Source organism: Callithrix jacchus, chromosome 20 (assembly GCF_049354715.1).
Source record: "Callithrix jacchus isolate 240 chromosome 20, calJac240_pri, whole genome shotgun sequence".
NCBI classification, from domain to species: domain Eukaryota; kingdom Metazoa; phylum Chordata; class Mammalia; order Primates; family Cebidae; genus Callithrix; species Callithrix jacchus.
In genome coordinates, this window is record NC_133521.1 from 7,957,931 (window position 1) to 7,979,508 (window position 21,578).

The 21,578-nt window shown below is 44.1% G+C and overlaps 1 protein-coding gene and 1 pseudogene across 4 annotated transcripts in view; one reads left to right on the forward strand and one right to left on the reverse strand.

The window, feature by feature from the left end:
• Window positions 1–2,146: 2,146 nt before the first annotated feature.
• LOC118149798 (small nucleolar RNA SNORA70) lies at window positions 2,147–2,233 on the reverse strand (annotated as a pseudogene).
• Window positions 2,234–3,672: 1,439 nt separating this feature from the next.
• The window catches only part of TENT4B (terminal nucleotidyltransferase 4B), an 80,204-nt gene continuing 62,298 nt past the window's right edge, over window positions 3,673–21,578 (forward strand). For 2 of the 4 annotated variants that reach the window (XM_008985846.5, XM_002760936.6), the window contains exon 1: window positions 4,242–5,011. In XM_008985846.5, the coding sequence (XP_008984094.2) occupies window positions 4,380–5,011 (632 nt within the window). In that variant the 5' untranslated portion in view covers window positions 4,242–4,379. Of the gene's footprint in view, window positions 3,788–4,241; window positions 5,012–21,578 lie in introns of those variants that run through there. The other 2 variants (XM_078357787.1, XM_002760935.7) reach the window with 2 other exon arrangements.

The window sequence follows — 21,578 nt, forward strand, 5'->3', positions numbered from 1 at the left end:
TTTGAATTAAAAAGAAGAATGTTTCCCCAATCTTGTGTTTTGAGATTGATTTTTTTTTAATTTCTTATTAAATTCTTTTTTTTTGGTTAATTTTAGAGACAGGGTCTTGCTATATTGCCCGGACTGGTCTCAAACTCCTAACCACAAGCCACCCTCCCCTGTAAAACCTCCCAAAATGCTGGGATTATAGGCGTAATCCACTATGCCTCTCCTGAATTTTATTTTTCAAGCAGAATTTAAGGAAATAGATTTAAAATTATTACTTTTATTTCCTTTTCTTCTCTTTCCTTCTTCTCTTGCTGTGTCGCCCAGGCTGGTCTTGAACTTCTGGGCTCAACCAATCTTCCTTTTTCAGCCTTCCAAAGTACTGGGATTACAGGCGTAGGCCACTATGCCCAGTCATTTTAATTTTTGAGACAGGATCTCGCTCAGGCTGGAGTGCAATGGCACAAACATGGCTCACTGTAGCTTCAACCTCCTGAGCTAAAGCCATACTCCCACCTCAGCCTCCCGGGTAGTTGGGACCACAGGCACCCCTCCTCCAAGCACAGCTAATTTTTAATTTTCATTTATTTGTTTACTTTTTTTTTGAGATGGAGTCTAGCTCTGTCACCCAGTCTGGAGTGCAATGGAGCAATCTTGGCTCAGTGCAACTTCTGTGTCCTGGATTCAAGTGATTCTCCTGGCCTCAGCCCTGAGTAGCTGGGATTACAGGCAACCACCACCACGCCCAGCTAATTTTGTATTTTCAGTAGAGACAGGGTTTCTCCATGTTGATCAGGCTGGTCTCAAACTCTTGACCTCAGGTGCCTGCCTTGGCATGTCAAAGTGCTGGGATTATAGGCATGAGCCACTGTGCCTGGCTGAGATTGAATTTTTAAAATAAATATGAAGTTATCAAACAAAATCTTATTTCTGTATAATGTTTTATCATTGTGAATAACATAAAAATACTACTTATTTTCCTAGCTCTGTAATAATTTGTATATAGCAAATTTCATTCAGAGAAAAGTTTCTTCTTTTTCTTTTTTTTTTTTTTTGAGACAGTTTCACTCTTGTTGCCTAGGCTGGAGTACAATGGCATGATCTCAGCTCATGCAACCTCTGCCTCCTGGGTTCAAGTGATTCTCCTGTCTCAGCCTCCTGACCAGCTGGGATTACAGGCACGGGCCACCACGCCCCGCTAATTTTGTAGTTTTAGTAGAGATGGAGTTTCTCCATGTTGGTCAGGCTGGTCTTGAACACCCTACCTCAGGTGATCTGCCTGCCTTGGCCTCCTAAAGTGCTATGATTACAGGCGTGGGTAACTGTGCCTGGCCAGAGAAAACTTTTTTTTTTTTTTTTTTTTGAGGCGGGGTTTTGCTCTTGTTTCCCAGGCTGGAGTGCAATGGCGCGATCTTGGCTCACCGCAACCTCCGCCTCCTGGGTTCAGGCAATTCTCCTGCCTCAGCCTCCTGAGTAGCTGGGATTACAGGCACGCGCCACCATGCCCAGCTAATTTTTTGTATCTTTAGTAGAGACGGGGTTTCACCATGTTGACCTGGATGGTCTCGATCTCTTGACCTCGTGATCCACCCGCCTCGGCCTCCCAAAGTGCTGGGATTACAGGCTTGAGCCACCGCGCCCGGCCTCGAGAAAACTTTTAATACTGATTTACAGTAAAGCAACAGTAAAAATCAAATAGAATGAAACAAAATGCCGAAGAATTTTTGTTTGTTTGTTTTGGTGGACAGGAAGTAGGGTTTATTAGTGAGTATTAAGAGAGGGCAGCACAGTAGAAGCCCTCAAAGTACAGGGCATGCCACTTGAGCAGAGGGCCACAATGGGGATGTACTTATTAACCCCATGGCCATCTGGGATGAGCCGCTTCTCAGCCACCATGCCTTCAAATTCATCAGCATTGAACTTGGTGAAGCCCCACTTATTTGAGATGTGGATCTTCTGGAGGCCAAGGAACTTGAACTTGGCCCTGTGCAGGGCCTCAATCACATGCTCCTTGTTCTGCAGCTTAGTGCCAATGGACATAACTTGGCCAATGCAAACCCTGGCCACAGTATCCTGGGGCTTTCCAAAGGCACCGTGAATACCTCTCTGGAGCCTACAGTGGGATAGTGCAAGGTCAGAGACAGGAACATACATCTGAAAGGTCTATCTCCAAGGTCCCTTAGAGCAGCCAATACAAGAAACAGGCTGCACACACTAACAAGGAAGCTGGTTGCAGCTGAAGGGTCTTTGTGTGTTTTCCATATTTATGGTCATACTATGTATTTTTTTTTTTTTTTTTTTGAGACGGAGTTTTGCTCTTGTTACCCAGGCTGGAGTGCAATGGCGCGATCTCGGCTCACTGCAACCTCCGCCTCCTGGGTTCAGGCAATTCTCCTGCCTCAGCCTCCTGAGTAGCTGGGATTACAGGCACGCGCCACCATGCCCAGCTAATTTTTTGTATTTTTAGTAGAGACGGGGTTTCACCATGTTGACCAGGATGGTCTCGATCTCTTGACCTAATGATCCATCCGCCTCGGCCTCCTGCCAATACTATATATTCTTTTAACAACAACAACACAAAAAGATAAGGACAGGCATGGTGGCCCACCCTTTGCAATCCCAGCAATTTTGTAGTCTGAGGTGGGAGTATCACTTAAATCCAGGCGTTCCAGACCAGCCTGCGCAACGCAGACTTCGTCTCTATGCAGTACTGACGCACGCCTGTAGTCCAAGCTACTCAGAGGCTGAGGCAAGAGGATTGCTTGAACCCAAGAGTCATGGAGCCTGCAATGAGCTGTGATCGAGTCACTGAACTCCAGATGACAGACCAAGATTTAGTCTCAAAAGGAGAAGGGTAGAGCGATACTTAGTTCTTTGGTAAATAGTTCTTCATTATTTGGCATAAAAAGTTGCCAGGATATTGAGCTCCCAAATTTAGAAGGCCAATATCAGGCATCAGGGACTTGTTCTGGATTTTGGACCAACCTTAAAGGGCACACAAAGAAGCTGTTCACTTACTCTTTTTGTCTCTTGATATAAAATGCTTAACATTCCCCTTTCCTTGTCTTTTAAACTACAGACTGGAAAGATATACAAATAACCACCTAGTGGACAGTCTCTGCTGTTGCTAACAATATGATCATTTTAGGCTTAAAAGGTTTGGGGTTTTCTTAAATTTAACGCTGAACCCAGGAGAGCTAAGATTGTTGGTGCACATTAGGGCAGAAGAGCGTCTTTGCTACACAGCGCAGGAGTGTCTGCTTCTCTGTGCATCTACACGTGTTTGCGTGTGCTCGTGTAAAGTGGGCTGAGTGTGTGGCTGCGGCTTTCAGCCGGTGGCTCACACTCTCAGTCTTAGTGGCCTCCCCCAGGGCTATGCATGGGGGTCAGGTTTCTGTGGCCTCAGGCCGGGGTGAGGGGTCCCCCGCGGAAGCCTGCGGCTCCCCGACCCCGGCCCGGGGTGCAGCAGGGCGGGACACAGGGCCTCGCGCAGCCCGCGTCAGGATCCCGGGGCACACGCTCGGGCGGGGGGGCGTGTCCTCACCCCACCATTAAAGTGTTTTAGGATGTTTTTTAAAAAGGGTGTTTTAGAAAGCAGGCAGAAGCCGAGACGTCCGGAAGGGTTGGGAGGGCCCGGGTGGGGCGGCCGCAGGGAGGGGAGGGGCGAGGAGCGGGGCGGCACCTCCCACAACGTGCTCCCTGCGGGGCGGGAGGCGACCTCCGTGCGGTCTCGCGCAGTCTCAGCGCTGGGGAAGCCGAGGCAGAGGAGCCGTGCGCGCGTCAGAGGCTCCCAGACGCCCAGGTACGTGGGCCCCCTCCGCGGCCGGCGCAGGGACGGTTGAGCCGGGCGGTTGTAGCCCCGTCGCGCCGCGGCCTCTGTGACGCACCTCCGGGGCTGCTGCGCGGCGCGGCGGGGGCGGGGCGAGCGCGGGAGGGCGGGGCAGGGACGGGGCGGAGCGAGCGGGGCGGAGCCGGCAGAGGCCCCGCCCCGGGGCCGGAGGAGCGAGGACGCTACGGAGCAGGCGCGTCCCGCAGCCGCTGCCGCCGCCGCCGCCGCCGCCGCCGCCGCCGCTGCCGCCGCTCTCCCTTCTGTGAAGCCGCCGCCGCCGCCGCCATTTGCACGGGGACCCCAGTGACAGGGGCTCGGCGGAGGGGCGGAGGGAGGGGGGGAGGGCCCGCGGAGCCCTCGAGGGCGGGAGCGACGCCGCCGGCGCCGGCCCGGCTCCCTGCGCGATCGCGCAGCCCGCAGCGGGCCCCGAGCAGTATCAGCGGCAGCGGCGGCAGCAGCAGCAGCAGCAGCAGCAGCCGAGGCCGGGCGTGCGCCTGAGGCGGCGGCGGCGGCGGCGGCCCTGCGGGCGGCCGGGAGGGGCGGGGGCAGCGGCCGCCGCCGTTTGATGGATCCGAGGATCGCCTGGTTCCAGCCAGAGCAGCTCGGACCGTCCAACAGTCTGTGGATGCAGATCTGGGAGACGACCCAGGGGCTGAGGAACCTCTACTTCAACCACCACTGTCATAGCAGCGGCGGCGCGAGCGGCGGCGGCGGCAGCAGCAGCAGCAGCAGCACGGCCACCGGCGGGAGCGGTAGCAGCACCGGCAGCCCCGGCGGCGCGGCCCCGGCCCCGGCCCCGGCCGGCATGTACCGCTCCGGGGAGCGCCTGCTGGGCGGCCACGCGCTGCCCGCGGAGCAGCGGGACTTCCTGCCTCTAGAGACGACCAACAACAACAACAACCACCACCAGCCTGGGGCCTGGGCCCGCCGAGCGGGCTCCTCGGCGGCCTCGTCCCCCTCGGCGGCCTCGTCCCCGCACTCCTCGGTCGCCATCCCCGCTGCCGATCCTGCTGACCCGGCCTCGGGCAGTAGCAACAAGAGGAAGCGCGACAACAAGGCCAGCACGTACGGACTCAACTATAGCCTGCTGCAGCCCAGTGGCGGCCGGGCCGCGGGGGGCGGCCGAGCAGACGGCGGCGGGGTCGTGTACAGCGGGACCCCGTGGAAACGGAGGAACTACAACCAGGGAGTCGTGGGGTGAGTGCTGGCCCTGCGGCCCGGTGGCCTGGCGGTGCGGACGCGCAGCCGGGCACACGCCCACAGAGGGGCGTGCGGGGGTCTGGGAGCGGCCAGCCCCACCGCCTGCTTTCGCTGCTGGGGCAAGGTGGGCTGCTGGCCATCCCGCGCCGCCAGCCGTTCAGCCCTTTCCCCAAGCCTCCTTAGCTGTCCACACCCTCCACCCTCCTGCGTCCCTTCCTCTCCTCTCTCTCAATCGTCCACACTTTCCCCAGGCCCCTCCTTTATCCATTCACTCTCCTCCCATCCCCCTTAGTGAAACACACCTACCCCTCCAGCCGTCGCCTCCAACCCTCCACACCTTTGTCCCCATCATCACAACTCAAGATGAGGCCGCTGAGCACGGGCATATCATTCATTCCTTGAGAACATTGGTGTGCGAGTGTTTTTGGATGGTGCAGGACCCGGAGGTGCTTTCCTTGCCAAGAATAGAAACATCCAGAATGCTCCTCCCCCTCCCCCAGTCCCAGACAGCAATCGTGTCAGCCCTGTAAGGCATCGCCTGCTCTTAACCCTTTGGCCGGTCTTTTTATATTTATTTATTTTTTAAATTCCTATATTACAGATGTCCTGTCTGTGGAGAGGGTGGCTTGAGGTGGGTGACCGCTAAGTTTAGGCTGGTAAAGATGGTGAGCTCTTCTTCTGAGGCCCTGATAGAACTTTCCAGGAGTTCATGGTCCGCGGCTCCAGCTTCTCACTGTAAAGTTGTCATCCTGGCACAGCAGCCAATGCTTTTCATTCTAGGGGGTAGAGATTTATGCTAATGAGTGAATGTTGCACCACTGGTGACTTTCTGTTTAAAGTTCAGCTCTTACAAAATGGAATCTTACCTGACCCCTAGTGAATTATGTACATAAGCAGGGAATGTTTCCAGCCGGATCTCCCTTCAGAAGAGTCCCTGTGCTGGAATAAGTTACTGAGTCTTATTTGTTTTGCAAAGCTTTGGGTCTTGTGTGTGTGTGTGTGTGTGTGTGTGTGTGTGTGTGTGTGTTTAGCTTGAGTAGGGAGAACTGGCTTTCAAATTGCTTTTCATTTTTCGGGTTCTGTTTTACATTGAGGGTTTTGGGATGCAAATGAAATTACCAATTAGTAATCCCATGTGAACCTTTTCCTGGATTTATTCATTCAGATCTGCCCTGCTTTGGCTGAGAGAGTGAGTTCTGTGTACCTTTTTGAAGGTCTGGGAAAAATGAGTTGGTGGGTTCCATCTGCTTCCAGTGGGCTGGTGTCTGCTCTATGCTACTATTACAACTCCTACCTTTTGTGGAAAATGCAGTCAAGCGTTTTTAGGACTGGAGCTGTGGTACATGTCAAACCTGCCTTCACATTCCAGAAAGGGAACCCTTTTAGGGTTGAGTCCTCTGTTACTAAGCTTCAAGGGCGCTCTCCATGGTCATCACGTTTTGTTTTATTAAAGGCTTGTGGTTCCATCCTGTTAACATTTCCAAGTCTAAGCGTAAACCTGTGGTTTAGTGACAGGCAAATTGATGTTAAGGGGTTCTGGTAGTTTCATTTCACAGGAGTAAGTTCCAGTTAAGTAATCACTGTCAACTAAAACCTTGAAGTTCCTTAATTGCATTTTACTGAAGCCTCTTTGCATGTGTCTAGAAAAGATATAAGTCTAAGATGCTTATTTTTTGATCAATTAGATATTGTCCTCTCCTCTACTTGGTATTTAATGCAGAAGATACTCTAAAAGGTTCATATTTGTACTTAGATAGAAGCAAGATGTTCTTGTTCCTGATTCAAATATATTGCCCTCAAAGGGATTAGGAGAGGAATTTTCATTTCCCAGAGGGATTGTTGTTTAAAAACTGATTGTAAACCTCTTTAAAAACTGCTTATCACTTCACCAGATTTTCCATTCTTTTGCCTCCTCCTTTATAGGATGTCAGTAGTTAAATTTTTTTTTAAAAAATTTTCAATTCTGAGACCTCCTAGTTTCAAAAAATACATTAAACAGTTCCCAAGAGGGTTAAGAGCGTCTGGGTGCTTAGAAATTCTTGCTTTGATTCATGTATCCTGATTTTTTTTTTTTTTTTTTTTGAGACGGAGTTTTGCTCTTGTTGCCCAGACTAGCGTGCAATGGCACCATCTCGGCCCAGTGCAACCTCTGCCTCCTGGTTTCAAGTGATTTTCCTGCCTTAGCCTACTGAGTAGCCGGGATTACAGGCATGTGCCACCACGCCCAGCTAATTTTATATTTTTAGTAGAGTTGGGGTTTCTCCATGTTGGTCAGGCTGGTCTTGAACTCCTAACCTCAAGTGATCAGCCCGCCTTGGCCTTCCAAAGTTCTGGGATTACAGGTGTGAGCCACGGCACCTGGCCTCATGAATTCTGATTTCTTCTTTTTCTTTTCTTTTTTTTGAGACAGGGTCTCACCCTGCTGTCTAGGCTGGAGAGCAGTGACGTGATCATAGCTCACTGTATCCTCTAACTCTTGGGCTCAAGTGATCATCCTGCCTCAGCTTCCTGGAGTAGCTGGGACTGTAGGCACGTGTCACCATGCCTACCTAATTTTTTTATTTTTACTTTTTGTAGAGATGGGGCCTCCATATGTTGCCCAGGCTGGTCTTCAACTGGCCTCAAGCAGTCCTCCCACCTTGGCCTCACAGAGTGCTGGGATTACAGGAATGAGTCACCATTCTTGGCCAGTATCTTTATTTCTTAACTTTAGAAAGTTTTTCTCTTTTTAATACGGGTATTTAAAGAAAGTCTGAATTCAGAGTACACCTAGGTGTTACACTCTTCTAAGATTAAATATACTAAAACTATGACCATTACTTTCTGAATTCTTTTTTTTTTTTTAATTAATTAATTAATTTATTTTAAAAGATGGGGTTTCACCATGATGGCCAGGCTGGTCTTGAACTTCTGACCTCAGGTGATCCACCCACCTCAGCCTCCCAAAGTGGTAGAATTACAGGCGTCAGCCACAGCGCCCGGCCCTGTTTTCTGAATTCTTAAGATGTGACTGATAGTTAGCTAATAGGTTAACACATTGTGGTGGTCCTTGGCCTCTGAACTGAATCCAGATAGGGAGAGGAGACCAGAAAGCATGTGAAAAATGGATTAAAACTATGGGACAGCTATACAGTCTCTCGCAGCTGTCCTTTGTGTTTTCTGCTTCAACCAAACTGGTTGACTTATTCACAGTGCTGACCTCTTGCATTGCCGAAGTCCTTGGTGTTTTTGGTTTCTCCTCTGAATTCCCAAAGCTACTCACTTCATGCTCTTAATATAGCCCACTTATGTTTAACTTTCTTTTTATTATGTGTTCCCTCTTACACATGACATGGACATTTCTTTAATATGTAGAGTAAGATAGTGGACTTTATCTTAAAGTCTTCCTCAAAACAAAACTCTCTTGGGCTTACCATCTCAGACTTCTTCATGTACCCACAGACCCAGAATTTTTGTTTGTTTTTAAAAAATTATTTATTTTATTTTTTATTATTTTTAAATTTAAATTTAATTTTATTGAGACAGGGTCTCACTCTGTTGCCCAGGCTAGGGTGCAGTGGTGTGATCTCAGCTCACTGCAACCTCTGCCATCCACATGCCTTAGCATCCAAAAGTGTTGGGATTATAGGTGTGAGCCACTGTGCTGCCCTAAATTTACTAAAAAAAATTTTTTTTGAAACAGGGTCTTGTTCATCACTCAGGCTGGAGTGCAGTGGCATGATCATGGGTCACAGCACCTTGACCTCCCAGGCTCAAGTGATCTTCCCACCTCAACCTCTTTAGTAGCTGGGACTATAGGCAAGTGCCACCACACCTGGCTCATTTTTGTATTTTTTGTAAAGATAGGGTCTTGCCATGTTGCCCATACAGGCCTGCAACTCCTAGGCCCAAGTGATCTTCCTACCCTGTTGTTGCAAACTGTTGGGATTACAGGTGTGAGTCACCATGCCTGGCCTTTTATTTTTATGTATTTGTGTATTATTTATTATTATTATTTTTTGAGACAGTCTTCTTCCACCCAGGCTGGAGTATGGTAGCATAATCTTGGCTCACTACAACTTCTGCCTCCCGGGTTCAAACAATTCTCCTGCCTCAGCCTCCTGAGTAACTGGGATTACAGGTGCCCGCCATCATGCCCAGCTAATTTTTGAATTTTTCGTAGAGATAGGGTCTCACCTTGTTGGCTAGGCTGGTTTTGAACTCCTGATCTCAGGTGATCCGCCTGCCTCGGCTTCCCAGAGTGCCAGGATTATAGACGTGAGCCACTGCGCCTGGCCTGGCCTTTTATGTTTTAAGTTGATTCCACTCATTCTCTTTCTTGGGCTTTGCTCCCCTCCAGGACTGGCTGTGGTGTAGGATGCTGTCCATCTGCTCCTGCTTGTCCATGAAAACAAGCCATACACTCTTTTCTCTTGAAACATTTAATTGTTGATCACTCTGGAGAAAGAGGCGATGGCAAAAAGTAGCAAACACAGGGAACTTGTGGAACTTGGTCTTGAGCCCTGGGTCCAGAAACTTCTTGTGGAAGGTGCTTGGTGTTTGTCCAAGCTCGTGAAGATAGGTTTCTGTTGGCTGCACTGCCAGATCTGTAGATGCTTTTTTAAGGCTTGGATGACTTGTTCAAAACAATGTTTTGGAGTACAAATTTGGCTGTGGGGACATCAAGACCTTGTTGGGAAACTTGGGTTTAAAGTATAATTTCTTTAACTAGGTTGGTGGGAATGGCGATGTGAAGGGAGAATGAACTTGAGAGGCATTGCAGGGTAAGGATGGAGAGGACTCATTCCTTAAATGGATTTAATAATCACATTGTAGCTTTGAACTTGAGTGACTGGGGAAATACTGGTTTTTTTTTTTGGAAATAAGGGCTAGAACAGTAAGATGGTCCTTACTGTTGCTTTGGGGAAGAAGATAGTAGGGAGATGTATAGGTGGATATGCTAGTGGGGAGCTGGGATTTGGAGGGCTGAGATGTAGCGCTGCTCACTGCTGTGCGGCAGCATCCACCCGTATGTGCCATCCTCTGGTGCCCATTGTTCTCCATCTCACAGTAAGCCCAAGATGTTCATGCCTTTCTTCAGCACTGCATTATGGCTTGAGACAGAGTTTGACTCTTGTTGTCCAGGCTGGAGTGCAATGGCGTGATAGCGGCTCACTGCAGCCTCCGCCTCCCAGGTTTAAGTGATTCTCCTGCCTCAGCCTCCTGAGTAGCTGGGATTACAGGCATGCACCACCATGCCCTGCTAATTTTGTGTTTTTAGTAGAGACAGGGTTTCTCCACGTTGGTCAGACTGGTTTCTAATTCCTGACCTCAGGTGATCCGCCCACCTCAGCCTCCCAAAGTGCTGGGATTACAGACGTGAGCTACCACGCCCGGCCTTTTTTTTTTGAGATGGAGTTTCGCTCTTGTTGCCCAGGCTGGAGCGCGATGGCGCAATCTCAGCGTACCACAATGTCTGCCTCTCAGGTTCAAGTGGTTCTTCTGCCTCAGCTCCTGAGTAGCTGGGATTATAGGCGTGCACCACCATGCCTGGCTAATTTTGTATTTTTAGTAGAGATGGGGTTTCTTCAGGTTGGTCAGGCTGGTCTTGAACTCCCGACCTCAGCAGATCTGCCCACCTCGGCCTCTCAAAGTGCTGGTATTACAGGCATGAGCCACCAGGCCAGGCCTGTCTCTGCTTATTTCTACACAATATCATCAATGGGATTGGTGTTACTGCTGGGCTCCAAAGTAATCAGACAGATAAAAGTAGATTGAATTTGAAAGAATTTAGAGGCCTTGTTCCAAGTGATTTGTGCTATGTTTAATTTCTGCACATTTGCAAATATAGCCCACAGTAATGCTTACTGAACTGGAACCTTCAGGTTATTGAATTTTACCAATTTGGGTACTGAAATGTGCTTTTAAAAAGACATTAGGTTTTCTATAGTGTAGATTGTACACTAATAGTATAATTCATATTTAAGAATGTCCCAAAATTTTGTATACTGTGTTCAATGAACTTCCTTTATTTTGTTTGATTGATTGATTGATTGCAACAGAGTCTTGCCTCAGCCTCCTGAGTAACTGGGATTATAGGTACCCACCACCACACCAGCTAATTTTTGTATTTTTAGTAGAGTTGGAGTTTTACCACGTTGGCCAGGATGGTCTCAGACTCCTGACCTCAAGTGATCTGCCTGCCTTGGCCTTCCGAAGTGCTGGGATTACAGACATGAGCCGTCATGCCTGGCCACTAACTTAACTTTCATTCCACAATTTCCATCTTTTATCCAAAATCTGAGATCAATGAACAGTCACCATTAACCATTGGCATTTCAGTGTTTAGACTTTTTTCCCCCCATTCGTCTTTGTGGATTCTTTTTTTTTAACACTCATGAAGTTTTAACTATTGAAAAGCAAAAAGAAACAGTGACTTTTTGGAGTCTCTCTACCCAGTGGTCACACAAAAGGCTTAGTACATTACAGGAAAGATAGGATGGGAAAGGGATACTGGAAAATTCTAAGTCAGGGACGGGGGTGTGTATTAGAAAAATTCTGATCCTGGTGTGCCAGATGGCCTTACATCTCAACTTCTTCTGTGAAATTTCTGCCAACAAATTACAGTGTAGAAGTACAGAAGGGTCCATGGGAACAGAATTTAGGGGCTCCCTTGGTAATACTGAATCTAATGGTCAGATGGTCCTTACTTGTTGGTTCTCAAATACCCTGTGTACTGAATATCACAGGAAGGGTATAGGCATCATGGCAATGGTTAGGTACTCTTGCACCTGCTGAAGCTGAGAAAATTAAAGTCACTTTTTCTATGGAAAGTAGAAAATCAAACTTTTATATGATTTCACACAGCTTTTTATTCTCTCTTCTGTTGACTCTGTTAAAAGGAACATTTAGTGGTGGAAAGTATTTCAGGATCACACCCACGACTCTAGAGACTGTATTAATCACTTACACACACATAGGTATTATAGAGTAATCTTGAAGGAACTGGAGGCCAAAGGTGATGTTTTTTTGAAGAATTAGAGACCCGTTACCAGCACCTGATATTTTGTGTTTCCTATAGAGCTGACTGTACAGCTTAGACTCTGATGAGGAATTCAGATGATGGCCAGTAGAATGTTCTTTCCACCCCAGAATATTTGATAGGGACTCATCTGCTAGGGAATGCCAAAAAGGCTTCAAGTTTGTTTCGCTATTCTTAAGATTACATGTAATTATTTTTTTGTAAGAGATTATATATATTCAAGTTGATGGGTTTGAGCTAGACTGTTCCTTAATTTGGAACCACACAGCAGATGATACATTTATTTCCATCTGATAAGTTACTTGATGATGTAAAAGACATTTGAGTTAAAGATTTTTGGAAAAAAAGCTGAATGTTGAGCCATTTATGTTGTCTGATGGTTCCGTATTCACTTGGACAATTTTGTCTCAAAACAATCTTACCAGGTGCACAAGAGATTTCACATAGTATTTGGTAATTAAATTGAGGAATTTGGCCGGGTGCAGTGGCTCACACCAGTAATCACAGCACTTTGGGAGGCTGAGGTGGGTGGATCACAAGGTCAGGAGATCAAGATCATCCTGGCCAACATGGTGAAACCCCAGCTCTACCAAAATACAAAAAAATTCACCAGGCATGGTGGTGCGTGCCTATAGTCCCAGCTACTTGGGAGATTGAGGCAAGGGAATCACTTGAACCCTGGAGGCTGAGATTGCAGTTAGCTGAGATTGCACTCCAGCCTGGTGACACAGACTCCGTCTCAAAAAAAAAAAAAAAAAATTGAGGAATTCTAGCTCACGTCATGCTTTTCTTGCTGAAATAGTTGTATATATTTAGTGCAGAAACCTGTGTTTCCAAATTATCTAATGTAATAAAAATTTCAATAAAATGGAAGTCTTTATTACCATGTTTCAAATGCTATGCTAAATGTTTTCCATTTGTTATTATATTAACCTCCTCATACATAACCCTGCTAATTATTTTCTACTTTCTATTTTGATATAATTACAGATTCATAGGAAGTTGTGAAAAATAGTAGAGAGAGCCAGTGTTCCCTTCACCAAGTTAAATCTAATGGTAATATCTCACATAACTATGGTTTAATGTCAAGAACCAGGAAATTGTCATAAATTGTCATTGTTACAATCCATAAGGCTTTTTTAGATTTCACCATTTCCACATGTATTTGTGTGTAGGTATAATTATATGCAATTTTATCATGTGTAGATTAGTATGGCCACTTTAACAGTCTATAGTTCTATATACAGAACTACTCCATCACCTCAGGGCTCCCTGTGTTACCGCTTTATAGCTGCATGCACCCTTCCAGTAACCACTAATCTGTTCTGCATCTCTGTAATTTTGCCATTTTGAGAATGTTATATAAATGGAATCATACAGAATATAACTTTGGCTTTTTTCTTTTACCATAATTCCTTTGAGAGTCATCCAAATTGTTGCATGCATTAGTAGTTCATTTCTTTTTACTATTGAGTAGTAGTCCATAGTAGAGCTGAGCCACACAATTTGTTTAACCATTTACTTGTTGAAGGACATACCAGAAGGGTGGTTTCCAGTTTTTTGGCTATCACAAATAAAGCTGTATATACATGTTTTTAAGTGAATATAAAGTTTTCATTTTGGGGGAATAAATGCCCAAATGTTTGGATCATATGGTAAGTGCATTTTTGGTGGTGGTGGTTTTTTTTTTAAAGATGGGATTTCATTGTGTTGGTCAGGCTGGTCTTGAACTCTGGACCTCAGGTGATCCGCCCGTGTTGGCCTCCAAAGTGCTTGGATTACAGGCGGGAGCCACCACACCCAGCCGCGTTTTTGGTTTTTAGAGAAACTGCTGAACTATTTATTTTGTAGAATGACTGTATCCTCTTAATTCCTCTCAACAACGTATGAGTTATCCAGTTTCTCTGCATCCTTTGCTAGCATTTAGTGTCAACACTTTTTTTATTTGAGCAATTCTAATATGTGTAGTGATGACCTGTTGTGCCTAATCATATTAATGAATAAAAATAGCCTTATCTAATTTTAACTTTTTATATTTTAAAGCATCTTGGTGGTATTGAACTTTCTCAATGAGAAATCTCTAAAATTATTACTTGAAAGGCTTTAATTTTCAAGTTTTTCCTTGGTTTTACTCTTAGCAGTATCATTTTAACTTTTTGTCTTTGAAATAATTTTTAGTGTTTCCTTTACATGTTGCTTTTTCTTAGAAACTAGTTATTAGCGTGAAGTAGATCTTTAGTCACGTTTTCTAAAAACATAAAAAAGTAAAGCTGCAGAGTTTATTTCAAAATTGAGAGTCCCATCTTCATGTGAGGATATTTTATGTTCTGCTGGCTTGGCTATATTTTAGGGAATAAACCAGTGGTAGTGGTTTGTTGGTGGTGGTGGTAAAGTTTTCTTACAGTATTTTTATACCTGAATAATACTTTTAGACTCTATAGAATAGATACTTGATCTTCAAATCTATCCTGAAATAAAGTGTTTCATCTAAACAGCTTTGTTACCTGAGAACTGGGACTTGGTCCCTTAATTTTCCCTTACTGGCCTTTTGTAGCCGCTGTTTTGATTTTGTCAAAGTAACCTAACTCTTAGCACTGTCAGGTTATTGTACATTCCTGCCAAAGCAAGAATAAGAATACATAGGACTATATTTTAATTCTATAATTAGTTGACTTTTGGCTAATTTCCAGGAACTTGGAGTTAATAAAGTTCTAGTGATAAAGTTTGAAATTTTAGTGTCTTCATTCTTTGAAGTTATTTGCCCTTTATTTTCTTGTTTGTTTGGGTGTTTCTATCACTGTCCCTAAATACACCTAAACTAAAGGAAGAAAAATATCCCTCGTAATATACCACTACTAGGATATCATTTCTGTTAACAGGTTGATGTAAATATTTTTTGACTTTCTAATGTTTACATATATGTATATATAAATTTTTATCAATATGGACTCTTACTATAGGTATAATTTTACTGTTTTTAAAGAGTTAGGTTTTATTTGTTTATTTTATTTTATAGAAATGGGGTCTCACCATTTTGGCTAGTTTTGAACTCCTGGTCTCAAGCAATCTTCCCATCTCAGCATCCCAGAGTCTTTGGATTACAGGCATGACCCCATCCTGTTTGTTGTTGTTGTTTAAATAAAATTAATGTATTTTCTTACAGTCTGGAGGCCAGAACTTAGAACTGATTTTCAGTCTAATTTTTTTTTCTTCTTTGGGAGAAGAGCAACAGAATATTGTGGATATACTTTTTTGACTTATACTGGGCTGGGCAAGGTGGCTCACCTGGGATTTACTGCCTGTAATCCTGGTTGGGAGGCTGACGCAGGTGGATTGCTTCAGTCCAGGAGTTCTAGAGCAGCTTGGGTGATGTGGTGAAACCCAGTCTCTACCAAAAAAAAAAAAGTAACCAGGCATGTTGGTGTAGTCCCAGCTACTTGGAAGGCTTGGCTGGGAGGATCGCTTGAGACCAAGAGGCAGAGGTTGCAGTGAGCTAAGTTTGTGCCACTGCACTGCAGCCTGGGTGACAGAGCAAGAACCCGTCTGAAAAAAAAGTTTTTTGATTTATTTTTTCTTTTTTTGGCTACGTTCCATTGATTTAATGTACCTTAATTTATCTTTATTTCTTTTTGACCATTTTGTTTCCACTGTTTTGTTTTTTTAAGACAGACATTAGCTGAGCCTTTGCCCCAGACAGCATTATTTCTTTTATGTCAGCAAAATATGCATGTAATGAAATTAAAATTAGAAGGCAAAAAAGGTTATCCTTTATTTTTCTATTTATTTTTGAGATAATAATTCACATACCATAAATTTGACCCTTTGAAAGTATACAATTCAGTGGATTTCGTATATTAGAAGGTTGTACAACTATCACAACTATCTAATTCCAGAACATGCTCATCATCCTGGAACTCTGAACCCATTATCACTCCCCAATCCCTCATGTCCCCTAACCCTGGCAGCCACATAGAGACTCTGTCTCTGTGGATTTGTTTATTCTGGACCTTTCATATAAATGGAATCATAACAATTTGTGGCCTTTTGTGCTTGACTCCTCAAGCTTAGCACAATGTTTCCAAAGGTTATCTGCGTTGTAGCATGTATTGGTACTTCATTCCTCTTTGTGGCCCAGTATTTTATTTTATATATATATTATAAATAAAATATTATATATATAATAAATAAAATATATATATATCGCTCACATTTTTTTAATCCATTTACATATAGAAGGACATTTGGGTTTTAATTTTTTGGTTATTATGAATATTACTGCTGTAGACATTCAGGTACAAGTGTTTTTTTGATTTTTTTTTTTTTTGAGGCGGAGTCTCTCTGTTGCCAGGCTGGAGTGCAGTGACGCGATCTCAGCTCACTGCAACCTCTGCCTCTGGGGTTCAAGCAATTCTCCTGCCTCAGCCTCTCGAGTAGCTGGGACTACAGGTGTGCAACACCATGCCCAGCTAATTTTTTTGTATTTTTGGTAGAGATGGGGTTTCACTATGTTGGCTAAGATGGTCTTGATCTCTTGACCTCTGTGATCTGCCCATCTTGGCTTCCCAGAGTGCTGGGATTATAGGCGTGAACGTCTGCCTGGCCCATGTATAAGTTTTTATGTGAATGTGTTTTCATTTCCCTTGGGTATATACTTAGGTGAGGAATTCCTGGTTCTTATGTTAACTCTCTGTTTAACATTTTGAGGAACTGCCAGAAAACTTTTTAAAGTGGCTGTGACATTTTATATTCTACCAGAAGTGAATGAAAGTTCCAATTTCTCCACATACTTGTCAGCACTTTCTGTTTTATTTGTTTAGAGACAAAATCTTGCTCTGTTGCCCAGGCTGGAAGGCAGTAGCACCATCTTGGCTCACTACAATTTCCACCTCCCCAGTTCAAGCGATTCTTGTGCCTCTCAGCCTCCTGAGTAGCTGGGATTACAGGTGTATGTCACCACGCCTGGCTAATTTTTGTATTTTTTTGTAGAGACAGGGTTTTGTCACGTTGGCCAGGCTGGTCTTGAACTCGTGACCTCCAGTGATCTGCCTCCGCCTCCGCCTCCCAAAGTGCTGGGATAACAGCATGAGCCACCATGCCCAGCCTGCACTTTTTTTTTTTGTCATCCATCTTATATATAGCCTTATATATAGCCAACCTAGTGGGTATGAAATAAGTGGTTTTTTTGTTTGTTTGTTTTGAGTAGAATCTCTTAAGAAATGAGTGTTTTATTTGTGATTTTGATTGTTAATAGTGACTAACAATGTTGAACAGCTTTACATGAACTTGTTGGTCTTATGCATATCTTCTTTGGAGAAATATCTATTCAAATCTTTTGATCATTTAAAAATTGGGTTATTTATCTTTTTATTGTTGAGTTATAGGAGTTCTTTATTTTACTGTATTTTTTTGAGACAAGATCTTACTCTGTCACCCAGGCTGGTAGTGGTGCCATCTTGACTCACTGCAACCTCTGCCCCATTCCAGGCTCAAGTGATCCTCCTACCTCAGGATCACACAGCTGGGACCACAGGCCCATGCCACCATGCCTGCTATTTTTTTTTTAATTTTAGTATAGATGTAATCTCACCATGTTGCCCAGGCTGGTCTCAAACTCCTGAGCTAAAGTAATCTGCCCACCTCAAGCTTCCCAAAGTGCTGGAATTAGAGGCATGAGCCACTGTGCCTGGCCTATTTTATATTATTTTAAAGATAAGGTCTCACTTTGTCATCCAGGTTGGAGTGCAGTAGTCTGATCATAGTTCACTACCATTTTGGCCTCCTGGGCTCAAACGATCCTCCCGACTCCGCTTTCTGAATGGCTAGAACTGAAGGTACATCGCTACCACGCCTAGCTAAAGTTCTTTATATTCTAGATCAGGGTGTCCAATCTTTTGGCTTCCCTGGGCCACATTGGAAGAAGAATTGTCTTGGGCCACACATAAAATACACTAACAGTAACGACAGCCAATGAGCTAAAAAAGAAAAGAATTACCACAAAAACTAATAATGTTTTAAGAAAGTTTATAAATTTGTGTTGCGCCACATTCAAAGCCTCCCTCATGGCCGTGGTGGGTTAGATGAGCTTGTTCTAAATGCTAGACCCTTATCAGATGGATGATTTTTAGATATTTATCTCATGCTGTAGGTTTTTTCACTTACTTTTTTGAGTTTTTTTTTCTTAAATTATTCAACTGATTATAGGCTTTAGTCTTTTCATTTTCTTGATAGTGTCTTTTAAAGCACAAAGTTTTGTTTCAATGAAGTCTAACTTGTCTATTTTTTCTTTGGTTGCTTGTCTTGTATCAGAAACTTGCTATGTTTTGTTATGCCAGCAAAAAAAAAAAAAAAGTTAAAAAACTGTTGCTAAATCTAGAATGCTGATGATTTACTTGTAAGCTTTGTTTTCTTTGAGTTTTATAGTTTTAGCTCTTGTATTTAGGTCTTTGATACATTTTGAATTTTGCTTTGTTTTTGAGACAGAGTCTTGCTTCGTAGCACAGGCTTGAGTGCATGGCATGATCTTGGCTCACTGCACCCTCTGCCTCCTGTGTTCAAGCAATTCTCATGCTCCAGCACCTGAGTAGCTGGGATTACAGGCACACACCACCATGCTTGGCTAATTTTTTTGTTTTTAGTAGAGAGGGGTTTTCACCATGTTAGTCAGGCTGGTCTTGAACTCCTGGGCTCAAGCAATCCTCTGACCTTGGCCTCCCAAAGTGCTGGGATTATAGGCATGAGCCACTGTGCCTGGTCCATTTTGAGTTCATTTTTAAAATATGATGTGAGGTAGGTCCCATTTCATTCCTTTGCCTGTGGGTGTCCAGTTGTCCCAGAACCATTTGTTGAAAAGACTGTTCTTTCCACATTGAGCAACATGAGACTCTAGCTCCGTAAAAAATAATTAAAAAAAAAAAACAAACAAAAGCTGGGTGCGGTGGCTCACGCCTGTAATCCCAGCACTTTGGGAGGCTGAGGTGGGTGGATCACAAGGTCAAGAGATCGAGACCAACCTGGTCAACATGGTGAAACCCCGTCTCTACTAAAAATACAAAAAAAAAAAAAAAAATTAGCTGGGTGTGGTGGTGCCTGCCTGTAATTCCAGCTACTCAGGAGGCTGAGGCAGGAGAATTGCCTGAACCCAGGAGACAGAGGTTGTGGTGAGCTGAGATTGCGCCATTGCACTCCAGCCTGGGTAACAAGAGTGAAACTCCGTCTCAAAAAACAAACACACAAACAAACAAAAACCCAAAATGAATGCAGAAGGAAACAGTTTTTGAGTATTTTGTAGTATTTACTGACTGAATTTGCATATATATTTACGTTCTTTAGCTATTTTTTTCCTTTTGAGCTACTGCTTTTGCCCATTTTTCTTTTGGGAGTGTTTGTCTTTTTCCTATTAATTTGTAAGAAATTTTGCAAATAGACCTTCTCTTCCCGGTTCTTCCTGGAGTCGGGAAAAGCTGGGTGGAGAGGGTGAATAAATAAATAAATTAAAAATAAATAAATTAATTAAAAAAAGAAATTTTGCAAATATATACAATTTCTTTCCTTTTTTTTTTTTTGGAGATGGAGTCTTGCTCTTGTTGCCCAGGCTGGAGTGTAATCGTGCGATCTTGGCTCACTGCAGCCTCCCCCTCCTGGGTTCAAGTGATTCTTCTGCCTCAGGCTGTCGAGTAGCTGGGATTACAGGTGCCTGCCACCACACCTGGCTAATTTCTTTGTTTGTATTTTTAGTAGAGACACGGTTTCATCATGTTGGCTAGGCTGATCTCAAACTTCAGACAGTTGATCCGTCCATTTTGGCTTCCCAAGTGCTGGGATTACAGGTGTGAGCCACTGTGCCTGGGCCTCCCACATTATTTTGAAGCAAATTCCATATCACATAATTTATTCTTTTTTATTTTTATTTTTTGAGATGGCATCTCGCTCTTGTCACCCAGGCTGGAGTGCAGTGGCGTAATCTCTGCTTACCATATCTTCTGCTTCCCAGGTTTAAGCGATTCTTCTGCCTCAGTCTCTTGAATAACTGGGATTATAGGCATGCACCACCACACGTGGCTAATTTTTGTATTTTTCATAGAGATGGGGTTTCAATATGTTGGCCAGGCTGGTCTTGAACTCCTGGCCTCTGGTAATCTGCCTGCCTTGGCCTCCCAAAGTGCTGGGATTACAGCTATGAGCCACCTCGCCCGGCCAATATCACATAATTTCATATAAATAGTTCTTTGTGTTTCTTTAATAAGGACTTAAAAGAAGGCATAATCATAACATCATTATTAATACCTAAAAGAAATGAGCAATAAATGATTCATTTGTTGCATCAAATATCCAATGTTCGTATTTCCTCAATTGTCCCTTAATCATTTTTAAAAGTTTGTTCAAATCAACATCCAAACAAGAATTTTTTGATTGCTATTGTTTGATACGTTTTAAATTTATAGCTGTCTTAATTTATAGCTGTCTCTGCCATCTGTTTCCCCCCATATTTAGTTGTTTAACAAACCAGGCGTTGTTTCCTATGGACTTTTTACTCTGAATTTTGCTGGTTATATTCCTCTGGTGTCAGTTTATTATGTTCCCTTTTTCCCCTGTATTTTCTGTAAACTTGTTTAGATTATGTGAGGTTTTTTTTTTTTGCAAGAATGTATCATAAATGATGGTGTATACATCTCTCAGAAGACACATATCTTAATGTCTTTTTGTGATATTAGTAGTTATTAATGATTACTCCCTATATTAATTATTTAGATTGTAAATTTATGATAGTCTCATTCTCTTGATTTTTTTTTTTTTTTTCTGTTGTTAGCTGGAATGCTTCTGAAAGGAGAAACCTTTCTTCTTCAAGCTACTTGGTTGTCTTGAGGGTTCACTTCTAATAGGGAAAGCAGGCTAAGGGTGAAAAAGGAGATAGCTTCTAACTGGCTCTGTTAATGAGCTGTCACCCCAAGTGAAGAAAAACAAGACAGGCCACAGGAAGCCGAAGTGGGCTTGGAATATTGGTGCCCTGTGCATGCATGCGTGCATGAAGGGAAGTTAATCCTCTCTGTAGGGTTTTGGTCAGTGGCCAGGGCTGTCAAGGAAGACCTTTGCCTGAAGCCATAGCTGGCCTTTGCTTTCAACTCATGGCAGCTGAAGGAAACCAGGACAGACTTTGTCTGTTCAGTAGACAAAGTTCTCACAGCCTAAATTCAGTAACCCGGAGTAAAATGCTTGCTTTCCCTTGAAGTAAAATTTGGATTATATGTTTCTTCAACTTGTGCTAATACTTTTTTTTTTTTTTTTTGAGATGGAGTCTCTCACTGTCACCCAGGCTGGAGTGCAGTGGCACGATCTCCACCCACTGCTACCTCTACTTTCTGGGTTCAAATGATTCTTCGGGCTCAGCCTCCCAAGTTGGTGGGATTACAGGTGCCTGCCACCATGCCCAGCTGCTTGGGAAGCTTAAGGCAGGAGAACTGGGAGGCAGAGATTGCTGTGAGCTATGATTGTACCATTGCACTCCAGACTGGGTGACAGTGAGACTCTGTCTCCAAGGGGGAAAGG